Here is a 23365-nt window from a genome sequence, read left to right on the forward strand (position 1 = left end):
ACTGTACAAAACACTAAATTAGAATGGGAGACTACATTGAAGGAAGAATGTGATCACATTAAAGAGGCTACAGAAGAGATTCATAAGGATGTTGCCAAGAATGGAGAATTTTAACTGTAAGGAAAGATTGGATAGAGTGGGTTTCTTTTCTTTGGGACAGAAGAGACTGAGGCGAGATTTAATTGAGATGTACAAAATTATGAGGCCTTAGCAATAACCCGCTCAGTGACGCTCAGTTTGGGTTCCGCCAGGGCCACTCAGCTCCTGACCTCATTACAGCCTTGGTTCAGACATGCAGAAAAGAGCTGAACTCAAGAGGTGAGGTGAGAGTGACTGCCCTTGACATCAAGGCAGTATTTGACCGAGTGTGGCATCAAGGAGCCCTAGCAAAACTGGAGTCAATGGGAATCGGAGAAAACCCTCCGCTGGCTGGAGTCATACCTAGCGCAAAGGAAGATGGTTGTTCGAGGTCAATCATCTGAACTGCAGGAGTTCCTCAGTAGTGTCCTAGGCCCAACCATCTTCAGCTACTTCATCAATGACCTTCCTTCAATCATAAGGTCAGAAGTGGGGATGTTCACTGATGATTGCACAATGTTCAGCACCATTTTTGACTCCTCAGATACTGAAGCAGTCTGTGTAGACAAGCAGCAAGACCTGAACAATATCCAGGCTTGGGCTGATAAGTGGCAAGTAAGATTCGCGCCACACAAGTGCCAGGCAATGACCATCTCCCACAAGAGAGACTCTAACCATCTCCCCTTGACATTCAATGGTATTACCATCACTGAATCCCCCACGATCAAAATCCTAAGGGCTACCATTGACCGGAAACTGAACTGGAGTAGCCATATAAATACCATGGCTACAAGAGCAGGTCAGAGGCTAGGAATCCTGCGGCGAGTAACTCACCTCCTGACTCCCCAAAGCCTGTCCACCATCTACAAGGCACAAGTCAGGAGTGTGATGGAATACTCTCCACTTGCCTGGATGGGTGCAGCTCCAACAACACTTAAGAAGCTTGACACCATCCAGAACAAAGCAGCCCACTTGATTGGCACCCCATCTACAAACATTCACTCCCTCCACCACTGGTGCCCAGTGGCAGCAGTGTGTACCATCTACAAGATGCACTGCAGCAACGCACCAAAGCACCTTCCAAACCCGCGACCTCTACCAACTAGAAGGACAAGGGCAGCAAATGCATGGGAATGCCACCACCTGCAAGTTCCCCTCCAATTCACACACCATCCTGACTTGGAACTATATCACCGTTCCTTCACTGTCTCTGGGTCAGTATCCTGGAACTCCATTCCTAACAACACTGTGAGTGTACCTACTGCACATGGACTGCAGCGGTTCAAGAAGGCAGCTCACCACCACCTTCTTGAGGGCAGTTAGGGATGGGCAATAAATGCTGGCCTGGCCAGCAATGCTCACATCTCATGAATGAATTTTAAAAAAAGGAGCCTAGAAAAAGTGGATAGGAAGGACCTATTTCTGTTAGCAGTGAGGTCAATACCCAGGGCATAGATTTAAAGTAATTGGTAGAAGGATTCTAGGGGAGTTGATTTGTTTTTTTACCCAGAGGCTGGTGGAGTCTGGAACTCATTGCCTGAAAGGGTGGTCAAGGCAGAAAACATCATCACATTTAAAAAAACACTTGGTTCTGCATTTGAAGTGCCATAACCTACAGGACTACGGACCAAAAGCTAGAAGGTGGGATTAGACAAGATAGTGCCTTTCCAGCCAGCACGGACATGATGCACTGACTGCTTTTTCTTTCTATGTTTAAAATGTTGAATATCCAGTGGAGGCTCAGCTTTTGTCTAATATATTTAGTTTTAGTTTTAGAGATACAGCACTGAAACAGGCCCTTCGGCCCACCGAGTCTGTGCCGACCATCAACCACCCACTTATACTAATCCTACACTAATCCCATATCCCTGCCACATCCCCACCTGTCCCTATATTTCCCTACCACCTACCTATACTAGGGGCAATTTATAATGGCCAATTAACCTATCAACCTGCAAGTCTTTGGCATGTGGGAGGAAACCGGAGCACCCGGAGGAAACCCACGCAGACACAGGGAGAACTTGCAAACTCCACACAGGCAGTACCCAGAATTGAACCCGGGTTGCTGGAGCTGTGAGGCTGCAGTGCTAACCACTACGCCACTGTGCCGTCACTAAACACTAAGTTTAGTGACTAAACCTATTTGATGGGATAAGTGGCTGGTAAAAAGTCTATGGTGCTTGGGAAGGATTTTTAGAATTTTGAGATTATGTTTGACTGCGTGTTAAAGATATCATTTTCATTATGCCCTGCTATTTAGGTTTGTTTTAAAATTTAACTCTGGCTATGATTATTAAATAGCTGGGATCTAAAACTGAGGTATTATAAGTGAAGCTTGATAAAATATTATAGAGATGATGTGTTTTAAATAAGTATACAGAAGTATTACAAGACTAAAATGTTGAAAAGATAATGTTCATGAAACCAAATATTTGGTCATACAGTGTGGTCAATTCACTCTGTGCCTTTGGCATTCTGATAAGGACAAACAGGAAGCATCCTTTATGCTTGAAACAGACATTGAGCTGTTTGCATACGCAATCAAGATTTGGGATGCTGTAGAATTCACTTCAAGCGCTCTTGGTTGTGGCAGACATTATGTAAGCAGTCAGGATTAGATTGGATAGATGGAGGTAGGAAAAGGACTTGAAGGGATATGGAAACAAGGTGGGTAAAAGTAATTAGAAGTATTTCCTTTGTGGAGGGTAAGCACCAACGTGGATAGATTGGGCTTTGCATTTTTGAATGATAGTAAGTGTAAGAGCATTTATTTATTAGTGTGGTCCATTTCTGGTTTTATTATAAATTTATTCCAGATCACTGTCTCCCACCCTCCCAAAACAATTCTTGTGGAGGTGTATTATTTGTCACATGACTGCATTAGCCTCACTGTCATTAGTAAAATACTGAACTAACATGAAATGTTCTCACAATCCTGTGTCCTTATTATATGTATGTACATCTTTTGAAATATCTCACTTCTGTACAGCAGTTTTTTTAGTGTGGTACAACAATAATTTAAGTACCGATGCTGTGAATTTCACCTGAATTTACTGTTTTGAAATCAAAGGTCAAAATTAAGAATTAGAGTAGGCCGCAAACCAATACAACCTCCGTTATTAGCTTTCTTCAGTGGAAATCTTCACAGGAGGCAGAATTTAAGATTATTCAATGTTTGTACATATATCATAGTTTCAGTAAATAGAGGTGGCTGGTTTAACGGTTGGACTATATTTTATTCTTTGTGCCATTTTCTCCTTTTTACAAGACTATCAAGATTGATGTGTGTTTTTTTTCCTTTTTAGATTAGAGACAACCTGGGTATCAGTCTAGATAATCAGATTTCACCACAATCTCCAGTTCTGATTCCACCTCTTCGTATGTTTGTGTCCTGGTTATTCAAGGTAAATTAGTATCGCTCCTATCATTAATATACAAAATTGCAAATATTGGAAACCTAAAATAGAAAAAGTGCTAAAAGTAAATTTGTCAGCACTTGTAAGGAGAAAATCAGGTCAAAGTTTCAGGTGTAATCTTTCATCAGAACTGTGAACTAATAGCTAAGTGTGCATTTTGGTCGGGTTTAGGGTAGAAGGGAAAAGTGTGGGGAAGAAACAACACATAGTTTATTCATAGAAGATATTTATGGGCACCATATTTTAGGAAAGATGTGAAGGCATTGGAGAGAGTGCAGAAAAGGTTCACGAGAATGGTTCCAAGGATGAGGAACTTCAGGTACGTGGATAGATTGGAGAAGTTGGTACTGTTTTCTTTGGAGAAGAGAAGGTTGAGAGGAAATTTGATAGTGGTGTGCAAAATCATGAGGGGTCTGGATAGGATAGATATTGGTGGAAAGATCAAGAACAAGAGGGCGCAGATTTAAGGAAATTGGCAAAAGAAGCAATAGTGAAATGAAGAAAAACATTTTCACACAGCGAGTGGTTAGGATCTGGAATGGACTGCCTGAGAGTGTGGGGGAGGCAGTTTCAATTGAGGCATTCAAGAGGGAATTGGATTGTTATCTGCAAAGGAAGAATGTGCAGGGCTATGGGGAGAAGGTCGGGGCGTGGTACTAGGTAAACTGCTCTTTGGGAGAGCTGGCGCAGACACGACGGGCCGAATGGTCTCCTCTGTGCTGTAACAATTCTGTGATTCTGCTACGTCAGTAGTTTGATGACTTGAGGACAATAACAGGATTACATATTTTGATGTACTCAGATATTTGGTGAATGAAGAACTATTTATTTTGTATTTTCTAATTCCATTAAGTTATAAGAAAATTCCTTTCTCAGGCAGATACCTGACATTGAGCTAATATCAAATTGGAAAATTCCCTTCGTTTTACTTCTGATTTTGCAATGTTCCATTTGGCTTAGGTGCTAACTGATGCTATCTTACAATTTTAGTTCTGTAGAAAAGTGAATACATTCCAAGTATTTATATATACAAAAGCAAAATACTGCAGTTGCTGGAAACCTGAAATTAAAAAACTGAAAATGCTGCAATACTGAGCAGGTCCGGCAACATCAGCGGAGAGAGAAACAGAATTAACGCTTCAGGTTGATGACCTTTCATCAGTTTTGATGCAGTTTACCGAAATGCAAAATAAAATGGGCTTAAGTCTGAAGTAGATCAAAGCATACTTACATCTCTTCTGTAAATGTAATTAAAAATTCAGTCTAAGCTAATCAAACTCTAGCAGTTTAATTGTATAGCTGTAACTTTTTTAGGCAACAACTCTGCCCAATGAATACAAGGAAGGAAAGCTGCAAGCATACAAGCTAATCTGTGACATTATGACTAAGCGCCAAGATGTCTTGCCAAACTCTGATTTCTTAGTTCACTTTTATCATGTGATACACCGAGGCATCGTGTGTGAGGATCAGGTAATACAACCATTTTCTTGTTTGTGTTTTGTTTTAAAAGTCAAAATAAAGTGTGCAGTCTAAACCAAAGCAAGGGTGTTCTCAAGTAAGTGTGAAGAAAAATTCTTGGGAAAATAGAAAAGCAATCTACCAAATGACAAATGGGCTGAATTCTCTCTTATGTACATAAGTTAAATATTTCATTGCGGTAATGTACCCATTTCAATCGAGAAACATTTCTGTCTGTCCTGTTTAATATTTTTTTAAGACTTGAACTCTATGATCGTCTCTCTGGATTCAGGTATGAGACTATAATTTGAAATTCTATTTCTACATTTACGAAGTTCAGAATACCAAACCATAAAAGCCAAATATAAAGAGGATTGGCACAAAGCCCACAGGTAGATTTAAGGTATTAAGTGGTACTTTATGATATACTTGCAGTATTTGGGGAAACAGAGTTCACCAAAAGAACTGAGGTAAATGAGAGGCATCTTAACCTGGTGTTCATTGATGACCTAGAAAATATGTAGGTTCTCTTTGGATAGATGAACTATGGTGGGATGCATAGCCTTCCTCATCCTTAATAATCTTATGAATTCTACCAGAGTCTCTATGATGGTTGGTTTACCGGACAGGTTAAATTGGCCATATTCTAAGGCATGAGAACTTGCTGAAAGAGCTGATTGAAGGAAGATTGGAGGGATGTAGACCAATAGAGAGAATGAGAATGATGATGTTCGATAACTTGAAATTGAAAATGGGAGACTCCTACGAGCACCTGAAGAGGAAAGTGCAAGACCATAAGGTGCAGAGAAATGAATAGAGGACCCGCCCCTAGGCAAATCACTATAACAATACAGGACAGAAAGTTTTCAGCTATCACAACATGGCAAATGTTGGCATGGTAGTCTTATTGGCACCTGTCAGTCCATTGGTGCAGGGACTGACCAGAGTTTTTCCTCAATGTCAGGACATGTATCCAGGATGTAAGAACAGTCTGATACATATGCAGCTGTCATTAGTGAATTTCTGATTAATTCCTGCTAGTTAGTACCATCTGAATCATTTGTTGGGATCAACTGCATAAACGGTCTTGAGAGAAGGTACCAGTCCAAATGATAAGGACCTCGACCACAACACTTTTTGAATGACCTATATGATGATGAAAGTTGGGTCCTTGTCACAGCATAAAAGATTTGAGTCAAATTGCAAATGTACTTCTCTCAAATATCAGCTGATCCTGGCATTGGAACTCATGAGCCATGACACAACTTCCTAATACCCAGTAAAGCAATGTTCTTGAATCTGAGGTCTTCTCAGTGGGTGAGAAAATAGCCTTGAATACCTTTCCCATGACTGGAAAAGGTTAGCTAGCCTTTTCCCAGTACCATAAACATCAACATTTAACTGAGATATCTGTAGTTGTGGGCTGACCGTCACATTTTCTTTGCATCTTTCTGTATGTTAATAAAAGCAATACGAGCACTTGCAGATTATTAATAAAATTAAATCTTATTTTAATATCTATCCTTTAACAAGAGTTCCCTGTTTAATTTTATAAATGTCCTGTTAAAATGCTTTTTATGTGCACTTTTCATAGAATGTATTCGCTGTTTATCCTAGTGTTTAGATCGCAAGTTAAACAATAATATGTAGTTAGTTCTGTTGACTGAGATGAGTACTGTGTCACCTCTGAGGTCCTTTTACCTCTGAGGCCTAGGCTTGAATCCTATCCAGGTAATCGTCTGCCTTTTGTATGGATAATAAAGTGGTTGCAGAGATCGTGGATGCATTGGTTGTAATCTTCCAAAATTCCCTAGGTTCTGGAAAAGTCCCAGCAGATTCTATTCTCTATTCAAGAAAGTAGTGGGGGGGAGGAGGGCAACAGAAAGTGGAAAACTATAGGACTATAGGCCAGTTAACCCAACATATGTCATTGGGAAAATGCTGGAATCCATTATGAAGGAAGTCGTAGCAGGACATTTAGAAAATCATAATGCAATCAGGCAGAGTCAACATGGTTTTATGAAAGGGAAATCATGTTTGACAAATTTATTAGAATTTATTGTGTAACAAGCAGAGTGGATAAAGGGGAAGAGGTAGATGCAGTGTATTTGGATTTTCAGAAGGCATTTGATAAAGTGCCACATAAAAGGTTACTACACAAAGTAAGAGCTTATGGTGTTGGTGGTAATATATTAGCCTGGAAAGAGGATTGGCTAACTAATAGGAAGCAGAGAGTCGGGATAAAGGGGGAATTTTCAGGTTGGCAAGGAGACACCTTAATTTGAAACTTGCCCCCTAGTTCTGGATTCCTCCACAAGGGAAACATCCTCTCATCATCTACCCTGTCAAGCCCCCTCAAAATCTTATAGGTTTCAATAAGATCACCTCTCGTTCTTCGAAATTCCAGTGAGTGTAGGCCCAACCTGCTCTGCCTTTCCTCATAAGAAAACCCCTTCATCCCTGCAGTCAGTCTAGTGAGCCTTCTCTGAACTGCTTCCAATGCAAGTATATCCCTTTTTAAGTAAGGAGACAAAAACTGTACATAGTACTCTAGGTGTGGTCTCACCAATGCCTTGTACAGTTGCAGCAAGACTTCTCTCTACAGCCTTGGTTAGACCACACCCGGAGTACTGTGAGTAGTTCTGCGCATCACACCTTAGGAAGGAGATATTGGCCTTGGAGGGAGTGCAGTGTAAATTTACCAGAATAATACCTGGACTTCAAGAGTTAAATTACGAGGAAAGATTACAAAAACTGGGGTTATAGTCCCAGGAATTTAGAAGGCTGAGGGGCAATTTAATTGGAGTTTCCAAGATATTGAGGGAAACGGATTATTTGGGATGTCAGGGACTATGGGGCATAGTCTAAAAACTAAAGCCAGATCTTTCAGGAGTGAAATTGGGAAACACTGCTGCACACATAGGATGGTAGAAGTTTGGAACACTCTTCTGAAAATGGTGATTGATGCTGGATCAATTGTTAATTTTAAATCTGAGATTGATAGATTTTTGTTAACCAAATGTATTGAGGGACATGTGGCAAAGGCTGATATATCGATTTAGGTCATAGATCAACCATGATCTCATTGAATCGCATAACCGATTCAATGGACTAAATTAACTACTCCTGTTCCTAGTATTCTGCTCTCTGGAGAAGCAGAAAGTTATTGTTTGAGGAGCCCTATGTCAGATTATAGCCACTCTTGCCAATCTTATTAATTAATAGGTCCAAAGATCTAGTGACAGGAGCTTTAATATTTTATTAAGGATCAATAGATTAGGAGATTTTCTGTGTTCTACCTTATATTGTATTGATGCAAGTGATGTGTCCACATGGCTGCATGTCACCAGCCCAGTGGATAGAACTTTGGATGCCTTGATTTTAAACTTCAATGTCTTCAGTTTCAGCTGCCCATCTTAAAGCAGTATATTCTAACTTTTACTCTCACTTTTTATACCCACTTTGATAACGTACCTACTTTGGAGAAATGGTAGAAATCCATTTTATCCAGATCTGTAGTGCAGACAGTAGAACTAATTCCTTGTCTCTCCAAGGTTGCTCTGTTCAGCACTTTAATTATGCTTCTGTATTCATGATAACCTCACTTAACTATTTTAAACTTATACGCTTCTAAGGTCATGTGAGAGAATTGTCATCTAGTGGTCTACTGTCTATAGGAATACAGTTAATACTCCACCGGCCTTATCTTGTTTGGTCTGCTTATTATGCCATGAGGTGTTTTTGACGCATGCTGTACTGCCTATATTCATTCAACCAATGATGGTTTCTGCTCATGCCACGTTATCCTAACTTAGTCATTTTCTGCTATTGCCCTTAAAGCCAACATTTCTCTTCCTTCCCCTGCTACGTCACAGGAGCCTCCTCATAAAGCTCTTTAGATTTATGTACACAGTTTGAACGTTGTTTTAGCAACTGGCCCAGTTTATTGAGATGGTGTTCATCTCTCCCAGACCACATACAATGATAGCCTAGGGGGCACAACTCTAGTACATTACAGACATTACTAAATATCAGGATAGAGTTCATCCAAAGTAAGGGAGGCTTCATGGTATTCATCACTCAAGGCCAAGTAGTTTGCCGATGGCAGTTAGACTCTCCCGTCTCTGAGGAGGAGGAGATGGGTGAAGGATTCACATTTCAGAAGTTCAGTCTTTATAAACTCCCATGGTGTTCTGTAAGCTGTCATTTCTAAGTTCCAAGGCTCTGGTTTTTAAGGAGAAATCTGAATCAATTGCGAAAGAGGCTTTATTCCCAGGGCATGTTCCAGATTCATCTGACCTGTCACCAGATATCCTGGGTGAATTCATGCATGAACAATCCACCTGGATTGGCTTGGCTAGTTCTTAGATATTTAGTATCGGCTGGAAATTGGGTGCTCGCTCATGCTGACAGCACCGACCTATAAGATAAACTGCTGATGCTGCCCAAGTAAATCTTGTATGTGTGAACACAAGAGTCTGTATAGTTGCCCAGACTGCTGTCCTGTCCATTCATCTTGAGCTTCCAGACTTACAGAAGAGGCTGATGGAGTGGCCTTTTTCAGATAACAGCTTATTTGAAGATCAGGTATTTTAAAAAGCATTAATTAATAAAGTTCATAAGCCATTCCAAATATGCCCTGAAGAGGACAGTTTTGGAAAGCTCTTGAGATCAGTGAAGTTCTCATCAGCTAAGCAGCAGTCATTTTTTTGAATTAAGAGGTAGTTCACTCCAGTCTAGAATGACCAGCATGATTCCATTTTTTAAAACGAGCTTGTCACATCCAACTCCCCTTCCACCATTCACAGTGTTGCACTTGACTGCTAATAGCTGCTTTTGTGGGAATCTCATTTAGTGACTTCATGGAACGTAGTATCAGATTGTGTATGATATGTGGAGTGGGAGTGGCTGTTTACTTTCCAAACCTCTGTCCTCCCAAAATAAATTTAGGACAATCATTTTTTTGAGGTAATCAAGGTGCGAAAACAAATTTAGAAGCTGTTGCTTGCTTGATACAGACAAGACCCAACCAGGCAAGGAAAGCTCGGTATGTGACTCTCATTGCTGTAGTCTCCGAGGACACTCAATTTCTGACTGACCTTCAATCTGACATTGAAGTCCAAAGTGGTCACACTCCCACAAATCATGCAGGCAGCTCAACCAAGAGACCAGCTAGCCTGAAGAATGTAGGCAGATTCATTGCGAAATGAAATATGATTGACTCCCATTATCTGACTCCTCATTTTCATGGTGCAATCAGTTACGGTAATATTGTTATTTGTGTGACTGTGATAGCTGAATCTCCTTATTCATTGCGGATCAAAGAGCATTCATGGCCCTTCATTAGTAGTTATAAGATGTTAAATGGGCTGTCCTTCCAGCCTCTAGCATTAGTGGTCATTGCCTTTGCAGGATGGACACGACATCTGGAGGGAGTCTGGGTAGGAGGATGTGGCATTCCTCATGAAGTACCTGACATTTAAACAGACTTCACTAGTGTGGCTAGCTATGAACTGCTTTAAAAGATTGAGTAATTTGTTTGAGCTCCAGACAGGAGAAAGTATTGTGTATGAAGGTTTTGTGGAATAGATTAGACTATACCTTTAATATGTAAGTAATTTGTTCCACGTCAGTTATATCCAGATGATCATGAATGACAGCTTGAGTTTCAATCTTCATTCTTTGATATTTACACATTCACACACTGTGCACAGTAAGACCTAAGCTAATTTCCTCACACAATCGCTGGAGGGATGAGTAACGCTCTGCAGATTTCAGGATATTGTTGTAACATGAGCCCTTGTTATTAGGTGGACTGTGGAACATGCGTGGGGCCAAAATCTTTTGTGATTAAGGGTAATGCCCATTATGAGGTATGGAAGTAATATCTCACATTTGTCCACATAGTAATACCTCTGTAGTTTAAAAAGTCATATGCATTTATTAAAAAAAGCAAAATGTTAGCTGGTTTCTAGTAAAATGCAGATCTTTATTATTTTGATTCCTTACATATGAATTTGTTTCTTTGTTTGAAAAAAGCAGTAACAAAAGTATGTGAACAACTTTGCAAGAGATTTTGTAGCTACTTTAGTGATTTCTCCCACTTGATTGCATTTGCCTATGGGACATGAAAAACATAAAGAAATAAAATGGGCAATATGTCAGATGAAAATAGATTATTTTGGCGATGTCGGTTTGAAGCTTAGCTCGGGGTTGGCAGGACAGTGCAGTTGTGCACTGTTGATTTTAGTTTGAGCAGCTAGACAACTGGATAGAACTGGTGCTAAAGTGCTGAGATTCTGGTAGAATCTGAGCAAAGTAGCTTTGCTCTTGCTGCTGTTTATTTTGAAGGAGTTCTGGTTCCTCCATAACTTGATGTTAGTCCGTATGGCAAAGTTGTGAGGTTGAATGGTGACAGAGAGGTGAGGCTGTCATTGGCAAACATACACTGGCAGAGCCTGTGTTTATGGATGATGTCACCAAGAAATAGGAAAGAGCTAAGGATGGGACATGCTGGATTAAAGCAAAATACTGCGGATGCTGGAAATCTGAAATAAAAGCAGAAAGTGCTGGAAGTACCCAGTAGGCCTGGCAGCGTCTATGGAGCGAGAAAGAGAGTTAACATTTCAGGTTGATGACCTTTTATCAACCTGAAACTTTAACTCTCTTTCTCTTTCTCCACAGATGCTGCCAGACCTGCTGAGTATTTCCAGTATTTTCTGTTGTCATTTGGGACATCCTGGGGTTGACTATGCAACCACGGAAGATACACTCATTACATTGGGATTTGTACAGTTGCCTTCCTCCTGAGCTATTTCTGTAGCCTTAACAGTACAGAACTCTTGTGTTTTACAGACTGTTAGTCATCTCAGTCTATCCTTTTGCTGGAACCTTCAATACCATTTTATAAATGTTTATCCAGCTCTTTTTCAAATGAGTTGATCAACCCAGGAGTGTTCTGAATATTTACTGTTCTTTGAGAGCAGGTGGGGCCTTTAGTAGCACTTGAGACTTTGAAGTGTAATTTTTTGGTGCTTCAATTCTGCGCTTTGTGTATCATATGTTATCCTACATTATGTCTATAATACGTTCCTCACATTATCAACTTTTTGATACGTATTTGTGATTATCAACACAGTGTTGTTTGTGGCTGAATGGTAGCTGCATCTGAGTCAGAGGGTTGTGGGTTCACATCTGCCCCCAGATACTTGAGCACAAAATCTGGGCTCGTGTCAGCAACAGCAACTTATATTTATATAGCGTTTTTAACATAAGGCATTTCACAGGAGCATTATAAAACAAAATATGACAGACACAAAAGGATATATTAGTTCGAATGATCAAAAGCTTGGTCAAAGGAGTAGGTTTTAAGGAGTGTCTTGAAGGAGGAAAACTAGGTGGAGAGGTTTAGGGAGGGAATTCCAGAGCTTAGGGGCTTGGCGGCCATGCCTTCAGCTGCCAATGTTTTTTTTCCTTTTTTTTTATTCATGGGATGTGGGCGTCGCTGGCCAAGCCAGCATTTATTGCCCAAGCCTAATTGCCCTTGAGAAGGTGGTAGTGAGCTGCCTTCTTGAACCACTGCAGTCCATGTGGGGTAGGTACACCCACGGTGCTGTTTGGAAGGGAGTTCCAGGATTTTGACCCAGTGACAGTGAAGGAACGGCGATATAGTTCCAAGTCAGGATGGTGTGTGACTTGGAGGGGAACTTGCAGGTGGTGGTGTTCCCATCTATTTGCTGCCCTTGTCCTTCTAGTTGGTAGAGGTCGCATGTTTGGGAGGTGCTGTCTAAGGATCCTTGGTGCGTTGCTGCAGTGCATCTTGTAGATGGTACACACTGCTGCCACAGTGGTGGAGGGAGTGAATGTTTGTGGATGGGGTGGCAATCAAGCAGGCTGCTTTGTCCTGGATGTTATCGAGCTTCTTGAGTGTTGTTGGAGCTGCACCCATCCAGGCAAGTGGAGAGTATTCCATCACACTGCTGACTTGTGACTTGTGCCTTGTAGATGGTGGACAGGCTTTGGGGAGTCAGGAGGTGAGTTACTCGCCGCAGGATTCCTAGCCTCTGACCTGCTCTTGTAGCCACGGTATTTATATGGCTACTCCAGTTCAGTGTCTGGTCAATGGTAGCCCCTAGGATGTTGATAGTGGGGGATTCAGCGATGGTAATGCCATTGAATATCAAGGGGAAATGGTTAGAGTCTCTCTTGTTGGAGATGGTCATTGCCTGGCACTTGTGTGGCGCGAATGTTATTTGCCACTTATCAACCCAAGCCTGGATATTGTCCAAGTCTTGCTGCATTTCTACACGGACTGCTTCAGTATCTGAGGAGTCAAGAATGGTGCTGAACATTGTGTAATCATCAGCGACCATCCCACTTCTGACCTTATGATTGAAGGAAGGTCATTGATGAAGCAGCTGAAGATGGTTGGACCTAGGACAGGTGGAGCAATTAAAATCGGGGATGCCCAAGAGGCCAGAATTAGAGGAGCACAGATATCCCGAAGGGTTGTAGGGCTGGAGGAGATTACAGAGATGGGAGGTGCGAGGCTATGGAGAGATTTGAAAACCAGGATGAGAACTTTAAAATCAAGAAGTTGCTTGATCAAGAACCAATGTAGCTCAGTGAGCACAGGAGTGATTGGGGAACAGAATTTGGTGCGAGTTAAGACACAGGCAGCAGAGTTTTGGATGGGTTTACGGAGGGTAGAATGTAGGAGACCAGCCAGGAGTGCATTGGAATAGTCAAGTCTAGAGGTAACAAAAGCATGAACGAGGGTTTCTGCAGCAGGTGAACTGAGACAAACGAATTTGGGTGATGTTACGGAGGTGGAATTAAGCAGTCTTAGTGATGGCATGAATATGAGGTCAGGAGCTCATCTCTTGGCCAAATGTGACACCAAGGTTGCAAACAGACTGGCTTAATCTCATACTGTTGCCCTGGAGAGGGATGGAGTCAGTAACTAGAAAACAGAGTTTGGAGCGGGGACCAAAAATGATGGCTTCAGTCTTCCCAATATTTAAGTGGAGGAAATTTCTGCCCATGCAGTACTGGATGTCGGATAAGAGTCTGATAATTTACTAACAGTGGAGGAGTTAAGTGAAGTAGTGGTGAGTTGGAGCTGGGTGTCTTCAGCATTCATTTGCAAACCAAGGCTGTGCTTTTGGATGATGTCACTGAGGGGAGCATGTAAATGAGAAGTAGAAGGGGGCCAAGGATAGATCCTTGGGGGACACCTGAGGTAACCATGTGGGGGCAGGAAGAGAAGTCCATTGCAAGTGATTCTCTGGCTCCGATTAGATAGATAAGAATGGAACCCAGTGAGAGCAGTCCCACCCAGCTGGATGACAGTGGAGAGGAGTTGGAGGAGGATGGTGTAGTCAACTGTGTTAAGAGCTGCAGACAGGTTGAGAAGTATGAGGAGGGAAAGTTTACCGATGTCATTTGTGACTTTGATAGCTGTTTCAATACTGTGACAGGAGCAGAAACCTGATTGGAGAGATTCAAACATGGAGCTCCAGGAAACATTTGGGAGATGACAACACACTCAGGACTTTGGAAAACAAAGGGAGGTTGGAGATGGGACGATAGTTTGCAAGAACAGTGGGGTCAAGGATTTTTTTTTTTGAGGAGAGAGGTGATGACAGCAGATTTGAAGGAGAGAGAATAGTTAACAATATTGGCTAACATGGGGACTAGCAGGGGAATTTCGGTGGTCAGCAGTTTAATGGGAATAGGATCGAGGGAGCAGGCAGTGGGTCTCTTGGACAAGATGAGCTCAGAGAGTGTATAAGGGGAGATAGGAGAGAAACTAGAGAAAGATGTAAGTTCAGGGCTAGGGCACAGGGGAGCATTGGAGGAAGTTGGGCCAGGTGGGCTAGTGGAAGGGAGGAATGTGGCAGAGGCAGCTGATCGGATGGTCTCGCTTTTAGTGACAAAGTTATGAGCTCTTTGCACTTAGTGTTAGTGGTGAGGGTGGAGGGGACAGGGGAGAGGGGTTTAAGAAGACAGTTTTCAGTAGAGAAAAGAAGCTGGGTGTTATCTTTGCATTCCAGGATGATCCTGGAATAGTGAGCAGTTTTAGCAGATGAGACAAGGACCCAATAGTGCTTTAAATGGTCCAGCCTTATCTGGCGGTGGATGGCTGAACCAATTGTCCACCATATCCTTTCGAGTCTGCATCATATGGACTTAAGGGAGCAGAGATGAGATCTGTACTGGTGGAATGGCCAGGGTGAGAGAGTGTAATGGTTTTATTGGGGACTAGGGCATCAAAGGTGGAGGTGAGGGTGGGGTTGAGCAAATCAGTGGTTGGAGAAATGTTGTGGCGAACAGAGAGCCAGAGGCTGGACTGTTGGGATTTGAAAGTGCTGTTCTAAGTGAATTGGAGGATAGGTTTTTTTCTAGGGACAAATCCAGAAAGAGGTAGTGTTGGGGCGTGGAAGGGGGATGTGGGTAGTGAATGCTCCAAGGAACCCAGTATAGTAGCGAGGGAATGCTGCACATTCGGAAAATATGTTAAACCGAGCTCTCATCTGACCTCTCAAATGAGTGTTAAAGTTTCCATGGCACTATTTGAAGAATAGCAGGGGACTTCTCCCTGGTGTCCTGGCCAATATTTATCCCTCTAGCAACAGTAAAAAAAACTGATTAACTGGTTATTATTGGATTGCTGTTTGTGGGACCTTGCTGCATGCTAATTGGCTGCTATGTTCCCTTCATTACAACTACACTTCTGAGGTTGATAAAGGGGCTGCATAAATATGTCTTTTTAGTTTCAAAACTGCAAAGGAAAACTTAGTTTGAAAGTCTGATATATTGTTGTGTTCATGGAGAAGGGGCAAACAGGATTAAGTTATTGAGCAGTTGTCTTTAATTTATACCTCATTGTATCACTAATAAATCTGATGGACTATCAGTAGTCTTCCCTTTCTCAAAATAAGGGCTGTGAAATTAATTAATGCATGTTTGTACCACAACTAACTGCAGATGTATCCTCATTGATGTTTTATTAATTTCTACCCCTAGATGGCACACACAACCATCTGACTAACCTTTTACTTCTGGTGTACAAAACTGTTCTGCATTTTATGAGAATGTGACATTTTCTCAGATTTTACTGGAATAACTTCTGTGTTTTATCTAATGTATATTATTAAAACAATCTCAGGGAATATATTATGTGTTCTAATAATGGCAAGATGCTGAATTTTGCATTTAATTTGAAAATCTAAACTATATGTATGTAGAATCATTTGAGGGTATTCAATGAAGAAATCTTGAAGTTAGGTAGTCAGTAAGCCTATAAAAACACAGAATGCTGGAAATTCTCAGCATATCTGACAGCATCTGTGGAAAAAGAAACAGAGTTAAGATTTCAGGTCTGTGACCTTTCGTTCCTGTTTTTGTTACAGTCAGTAAGTCTGCCTTTTATTTTATGAGCATAAGGAAAGTTAAGGATGTGAAAAGGACATTCGGACCAGAGAAACTAATAATCTCTAGTACTCTAGCTCTTTAATAATAGCAGACTGTTTTGAACAGTGCTGACATTTTTGCCTCTTAGTATACTGCCTGCCAGATTGCATCAAACATTTATCACTCTTCGAGTAAAGAAGTATTTCATAGTATCTGTTTTAAATTAATGTTCTCTGATCCTCATTTCCTGGATTAATTTGAAGCAATATTCACAATGCTATTCAACATACTTGCTGTAAATTCCCATATGTTGTAGAGAACTCTTAAAGCTTAGTTTGAGCACTGTTGCAATTGTTAGATAGTAATACCATTTCAGAGGGTGCCAGATGGCTGGGGTATCAACAGCCAGTAATTAATTGTAAATGAGTAACTGCCAATAATAAACTTAGGGGTGTGAATTAAAACAGCAGTGCTCTATAAGCATTGCTGGATCTCTGAAATTGCTCAGCAGCCATTAAACAAGTCAGATTGATTGTTATAATTTTAACTACTTGTTTTTCATGTGGAGTGCAGCCCCATTCATACTACAAAGATCATGCAACATCATAATCCTCACGCTCTTCAGTGTAGTAACAAGTAAATAATACATTATTTCATTGATGAATGGACAAAAATCTAATGAAATCAAAACGATTAATACAATAACTGGGCAAGCCCCCTTTTTCCCCAGTTGCCAGTTGATTTCCAGAATGAATAATGCACATATTACTTGAAAGGATAACTTGTTGAGATTTTGTTGGTTTGAAGAATAATCCAATTGTTACATTTTTAGTCAATTTCTTGATTTATACTTTTGATAGATTACCAGTGAAAGAGTGTAATTATAAACCTCATTATTTTAAAAAAAACATAAATTGGCTTTTCGGGTTTTACATAATCAGGCATATGAGCAAAATGTTGGATATTTAGTGTGTGTGTCTGTTGACCTCTATAATTTAACTGGGAGCATTCCCAAGCCATACACAATATTCTCATGCTGCTGAATACAATACCAAGAGGTGTTGGGTCTTCAGATAGCGAAAATATACTACTCATCCGGGCAAGGGTAGTATGAAGGATAACTTAAAAGGATGTAGCCATTCTTTTGTACAATCTTTGTTGTAATACACATTTTAGCCTCAAGGTTTCATTTTGTTGCAATTGAAATTCCTGAAACAAAATGAATCCTAGTGATTATAGTTAGGCCAATTTTGTTGTTATGCACATCATGCAATGAACAAATGAAACTGATCGTTTTAATACTTTTAATTTTAACTCTAATAAATTGCAAGATTTTCAAAAGAATCTTAAATGTATTTTAGAAAAGAAAAAAACATGGAACAAGTAGAATAGAGTCCTTGCTATGGGGTAGTGGGAGGAGGAAAGCAGGAGGTAACTACTATTCTTACTCTTCTGAAGACAACAGTTCATAGTTGGGAACAGTTTCTTGGGCAGTAGCATCCCTCTTGTACCTCCAGCAAATAGTTATGCTAAATGTATAAAACTGTGCTGTAATTAAATGCAATTATAGACAAGATACTTTTATAATTCTTTCCCTTACATCCCATGTAAAGTGGTGTCATCTCTTTGCTCTTTAAAAACTAGGAAAGCTGTCTTTAAAGCAGCTGTTGGTTTGTATTCTGTAAAGCAAATTCAGTTTTGTACTGCTGACCTTTTTCTTACCCTGAGGCAGCAGTAGATAGCATCATGGTGTTTCAGTCCTATAACACATGAAGTTTTGCAATCCATCTGTTTGTATGGATATGACCCTTTAGTTGATTGTGGACATTATCCATTTCCATTCAAATCCAAGCGGTTGAAATGTGAGTTAAAAAAATTGTATTTTTTCAGCTGCAGAAAAATCATGGGATTGGGTTGCTGATTACAGCTGGCAGCAGCCGTCAGGATTGTTGTGGAGCTGGGAGGAGCACTCCTGCTCCTCTGAGTTCACATGAAAATTGAAAAAAAAAATTACTTACCTTTTTGTTAGAGACTGCTTGCAAGGCAATATTTGCAGCAGCAAAAACTGAGTGGAGCAAGCCCAGCACTTGCTTTGCTCTGGGAGGCTCAATTTCTGAGAGGCATCCTAAAATGGGTGTAAAGCGCTTCATTAACTTGTGCAAGGGGCCTAATGCCATTTTGAGGCAGTCACCCTCGATGCCTGAAAAATAGGCTGGTCCATTATTGGGTTGGATCTCTTTCTGGTGTCCTTGGGGCGTAGGTGTTGGTCCTCAAAATTTGCCTTTGTTGAACCCATTTTATGGCCATGACAGAAAAAAAACAAAATCCAATTTCTAGGCCTACGTTTTTATAGTTAAAAAATCTTTTTCTTTAAGCTATATTGTTCATATTCATATATATTCATAGTCATCTCCAAATTATCTTCATAAAAAATTGAGCATATTAACTGATTTGGTGCAGGTATCACTACTGGAACTTAGAGCCACTCATGGTTGAGCAAAAAGGAGTAATGCCCAATGACCTTGTAGGGTTGAAGGAGGTTACAGAAATGGGCAGGGCCAAGGTCACAAATGAATTTGAGAACAAGGATGAGAATTTTAAATTAAAGGCATTAGGCAGAAAACTATTGTAGGACGGATCTAATTGTCAAGCAGGACAACAGCATCAACTACTATTGTGCCTTTAACAGAGTTTTGCATCTGACCTTTATAGAGGATGGGAGACTGGCCAGGAAGGCATTGGAATAATTGAGTCTGGAGATGACAAAAACATGAATGAAATTTTTAGCAGCAAATAGGCTGAGATGGAGTGGGTAGGGCACGGTAGTTGATGTTATGGAGTTGGGAATACGCTCTTTATGATGGAGAGGATGCTGGGTTGGGAATCAACCCAAGGTTGAACAGGACACTGAGATTACACAGCCTAAGATGTTAGACAAGAAGAGGATGGAGTTGGTGGCGGGAGCCCAAGATATTAGCTCCAATCTTACCAATATTTACCTGGCAGAACATTACTGTTCGTCCAAGACTGGATGTCGAATAGACAGTCTGATAGTTTGGAGGCAGTGGAGGAGTTTCAGAACCATGGTGGAGAAGCAGAACTGGGCATCATCAGTGTAAATTTGGCAGCTGACTCCATATCTGCAGATGATCTCACTAAGGGGCAACAGGCAGATATTGAAGAGGGGAGGGTTAAGGATTGATCCATGGGGGCACTCATAAGGTGATAGTGGGTGCCTGAGAAAAGAAGCCATTGGTAGAATTGCTCTGGCTATGATCTGATACGCAAGAGTGGAACTAGGTGAGGGCAGTTTCATGGAGCTGGATAACAGAGGAGAAGATTAGGAGGAAGATGGTGCGATTGGCTCTGTCAAAATTGGAGAGGAGATGAGGAGGACTAATGCCCTATGGTCACAGTGCATTTCATTTGCTATCTTGGTTAGAGCTGTTTCTGTGTTGTGCCTATACAGAAAGTCATTGGAGTTTCAGATGATTAAGAGGTTGGGGTTGAGCTGATGGTTAACAGGGTCAGAGGGTGCTTTTTATTTTGAGGAAGAGGTAATGATTTTGAAAGGGAAGGTGACCGTGCCTAAGCAAAAATAAATATTTACCAAGTCAGCTATCACGGGGGCTAGGAGGAGAAGTTGGGTGGTTAAGAGCCGAGCGAAAATGGGATTGAGAGAGCAGGAGGTAGGTCTCTAGGACAAGATGAGCTTAGATAGAGCATGCTAACAAAGTAATACTTGTGTTCTAAAGTTTTCCTGTTTCTAGGTTTTGATCATATATATAAAATGCTACATTTAATGGACAATGGTAGCATTTGAACAGCATTAAGCTTATTCTGTCTGGATGATGAAATACATCTGTATATTTTTTGACTTGCTTTTCTGTTGGAATTTCAAGTAATATTTGCTCGCATTAAAGTATCTGTTTTATTAGTTTTAGCATCTGTCAATTATCCATTTCATCAATTGATTTCATATTTGCTAAATCCAGTGTTATGGCAGATATTTTATGTTGGTAGGATGAAGCACAATTAGAACTATGCCCTGTACAGAATAGCAGTGCTTTAAGTGCCTTTTATTAAAAACTTTATTTTGATTTGTATAGGAAAGGTGGTTAACTACAAAATGGTTGGTCATTTTGTTATAAACAGTGCTAAAGAGTGCAGAAATTGTGCATATTTTTGTCAGTACCATTATGAAGACCCACAGATAATAAGCTTTTCAACTTTTGTAGAAGCTACAGGCACAACTGTACATGGAACAGTGCGTTTAATAAACTGGTGATGAGCCAGAACACAACAGCACTTTACCCCTCACTTCCCCGAGAACCTTCCAGGGTTTGCCTTAATTACCCAACTTGCTCCTCATGTTTTACATTTCCCTTCTCCCTGGTGGGAGGAGCCACAACTCCACCCAAACACCGTTGTGCCCCTCCAAAAAATAACATTAAGTAATAACTTTTTGAAATGCTGTATTTTTTTCAAGAAATGCATACACATGTTATCATGCTGGTTAATTACACAAAGAGCTGTGTTTTTTCGACTTCACTGACTTTTCACCTCAATGAAATAAACGGTGCAATAATAAAAGACTTGAAATTAACAGCAAGCAAAATGATTTTGCAGATTTTTTTTATCAACGGTCAATCATCCAGGAATGAAGGGATTGTCGCAGTAACAAAGTGCACTCACCAACTGCTTTTTGCTACCACCATATGTTTTCATTACTGCTTGCATTTCTGCAAGCACTGTGTACAAAGCATTCAATTAAAGTGATTCATTTACCAGGTAGCAAGCAGCCTGCTGCAGTTCATATTTACTGAACTGTGCTTTAAAAGGGAAGAAAAACATGCCTGTATTTGAATTAGTTGATTTTTATGATCCTGCTGATAAAGGGCAGATGTTCTCATCTTGCCATTTTCCCATACAGATTGTGGCTTTCCGATGAGTTGGAAGTTTAACAGGTTAGACCAGCCACAGTAATTGTGGAATATCTGTTTGCTAAGGCTACAGTATGTATCCCTGTTATGAATGCTCTTCCTGCCTTGATATTATTTGTGTATTAAGTATTAGTTACACTTTCTCTTTTTTTTTTACAAAAACAGTAATCTGTAGAAGTAACAGCACTGGTACTGAAAAAGTACCAACTCAAGATTTTTGGTCCATCATATTTTGTCCAACTGAGCTTTGATAACTACTTTCTGTAATTTGTTGGTAGAATTTTGCATTCATCCATAAGCTGACCCAAGCATTTGAAATTTGGCAATTAAATTACCAACAATAGTTTACTAGTTTTAACCCAGCATAGCAGTCATGCAAAATGTATGAAGGCAGTAAAAATTATGTTCATTTCAAAGTGATAAACATCTGAAAGTATTAGGACCATTTAGTCCTGCTTACAAAAGAATGCCTGAATACATTGGTGTCTCAGATCATTAGTGTTTATATTGATATTTTTAAATGCAGTATTTTGTTGTGTGAAAATAAGGTTAAAATTAATTGTGTGCAGTTGATATTTTAACAGATTTTCTAACTCCATGGTCACACTAATGCTAATCAAGGTCCAAGTTTTGAAGTCTGTCAATCTTGTCAGACATAACTATGTCAGGGAGGCATTGGCTTTCTGCTCAGAAGCAAGTTTGCTATTTTTGGAGACTTTTGAAAACTGATTTGTGGAGGTAATCAGTGCTATTCTTCAAAATATGTCTGCAATGCCTTCTTTAACAACAGCTTCTATCTAGCACCTTTAACACAGTAAAATGTCCCAAGATGCTTTGTAGGAGTGTAATCAGACAAAAATTAACAAGCTAAAGATGGAGACATTAAGTTGGCTAAAGAGGTATGTTTTAAATAGTGTCTTAAAGGAAGAGAGAGATTTGGAGAGGCAAAGAGGTTTGGGGAAGAAATTCCAGAATTTAGAGCCTAGACGATAGAAGATACTGCTACCAGTGGCCGGACAAAGGAATTTTGGGGAATACCCAAGAGTTGGAGGAGTACAGAGATCTTGGTAGGTTGCAGGACTGGTGAAGTTTACACAGATGGGAAGGGGCAAGGCCATGATGAAATTTGAACACGAGGATAATAATTTTAAAAATTGAGGCTTGGTGGACTGGAAACCAATGTAGGTTGGTGAGAACAGGGATGATGAGTGAATGAGACTTGGTGTGTGTTAGGATACAGACAGCAGAGTTTTGTGTAACCTCATGTTTATGGAGGGTGGAAGATGGGCGGCTGGTCAGAGAGCATTGGAGCAATTGGAGGTAACAAAAGCACGATTGAGGTTTTCATCAGGAGGTAGAAATGTGGAAGGGCGATATTATGGAGGTGAAAGTAAGTGGTCTTTGTGATAGAGAGGATGTGCGTTTGCACGCTCAGCCCTGGGTCAAATTGGACGCTGAGGTTGCGAACATTCTACCAACAGTATGCAGCAGCTGGGAGCTCTTCTATTTGGAGCGGACCTCTCATTGGAACAGTACTGAACAAAAAGAGGCCAAGACTGTACTTTTTTTTTTGTCAGCATGCGCTAACCGAGTCCGTCATATAAATAGTTGGCATTATGCATCAGGAAAGCTCATTTTGAATAACAGAAGCAGAAGACGTTTGGAAAATTAATCCAAACCTAACTAAACACTTTATTCACCAGCTTGCAATAAACAGATGGTTGCTCTTCTCAGAAGACCATCTCTTAAGACTGTTTTGACTACTGAATGGGGCTTGTACATAAGAACAGAATCTGGCTTGCTAAATCTATATTTGGTCGATAACTTTTCTCACCTAGTAACAAAATGATCACCAATTATCTATCTAACAAAAACATTTTATATATTTTACATATTGAACTTGTACTCTAAGCTATTATAAGTGTATCTTATGAATACACCATTTGTACTTCACTAATCCGTGCAGATTGTTTTGTTGAAAAATGGCGCAAGTGAGGAGCATTGATTGTATTGCTTCCTTGCGTAACTGTTGAATGTGAGTGGGCAGTGCTCCAT

General features: G+C 40.4%; 1 protein-coding gene across 10 annotated transcripts in view; it reads left to right on the forward strand.

The window, feature by feature from the left end:
* The window catches only part of ralgapa2 (Ral GTPase activating protein catalytic subunit alpha 2), a 616204-nt gene that overhangs the window by 305075 nt on the left and 287764 nt on the right, over positions 1 to 23365 (forward strand). For all 10 annotated transcript variants that reach the window (XM_068044400.1, XM_068044396.1, XM_068044394.1 and 7 more), the window contains 2 exons: positions 3384 to 3482; positions 4809 to 4964. In XM_068044400.1, coding sequence (XP_067900501.1) covers positions 3384 to 3482; positions 4809 to 4964 — 255 coding nt within the window. The remainder of the gene's footprint in view (positions 1 to 3383; positions 3483 to 4808; positions 4965 to 23365) is intronic.

The sequence above is a fragment of the Heterodontus francisci genome, chromosome 13 (assembly GCF_036365525.1).
Source record: "Heterodontus francisci isolate sHetFra1 chromosome 13, sHetFra1.hap1, whole genome shotgun sequence".
Classification (NCBI taxonomy): Eukaryota; Metazoa; Chordata; class Chondrichthyes; order Heterodontiformes; family Heterodontidae; genus Heterodontus; species Heterodontus francisci.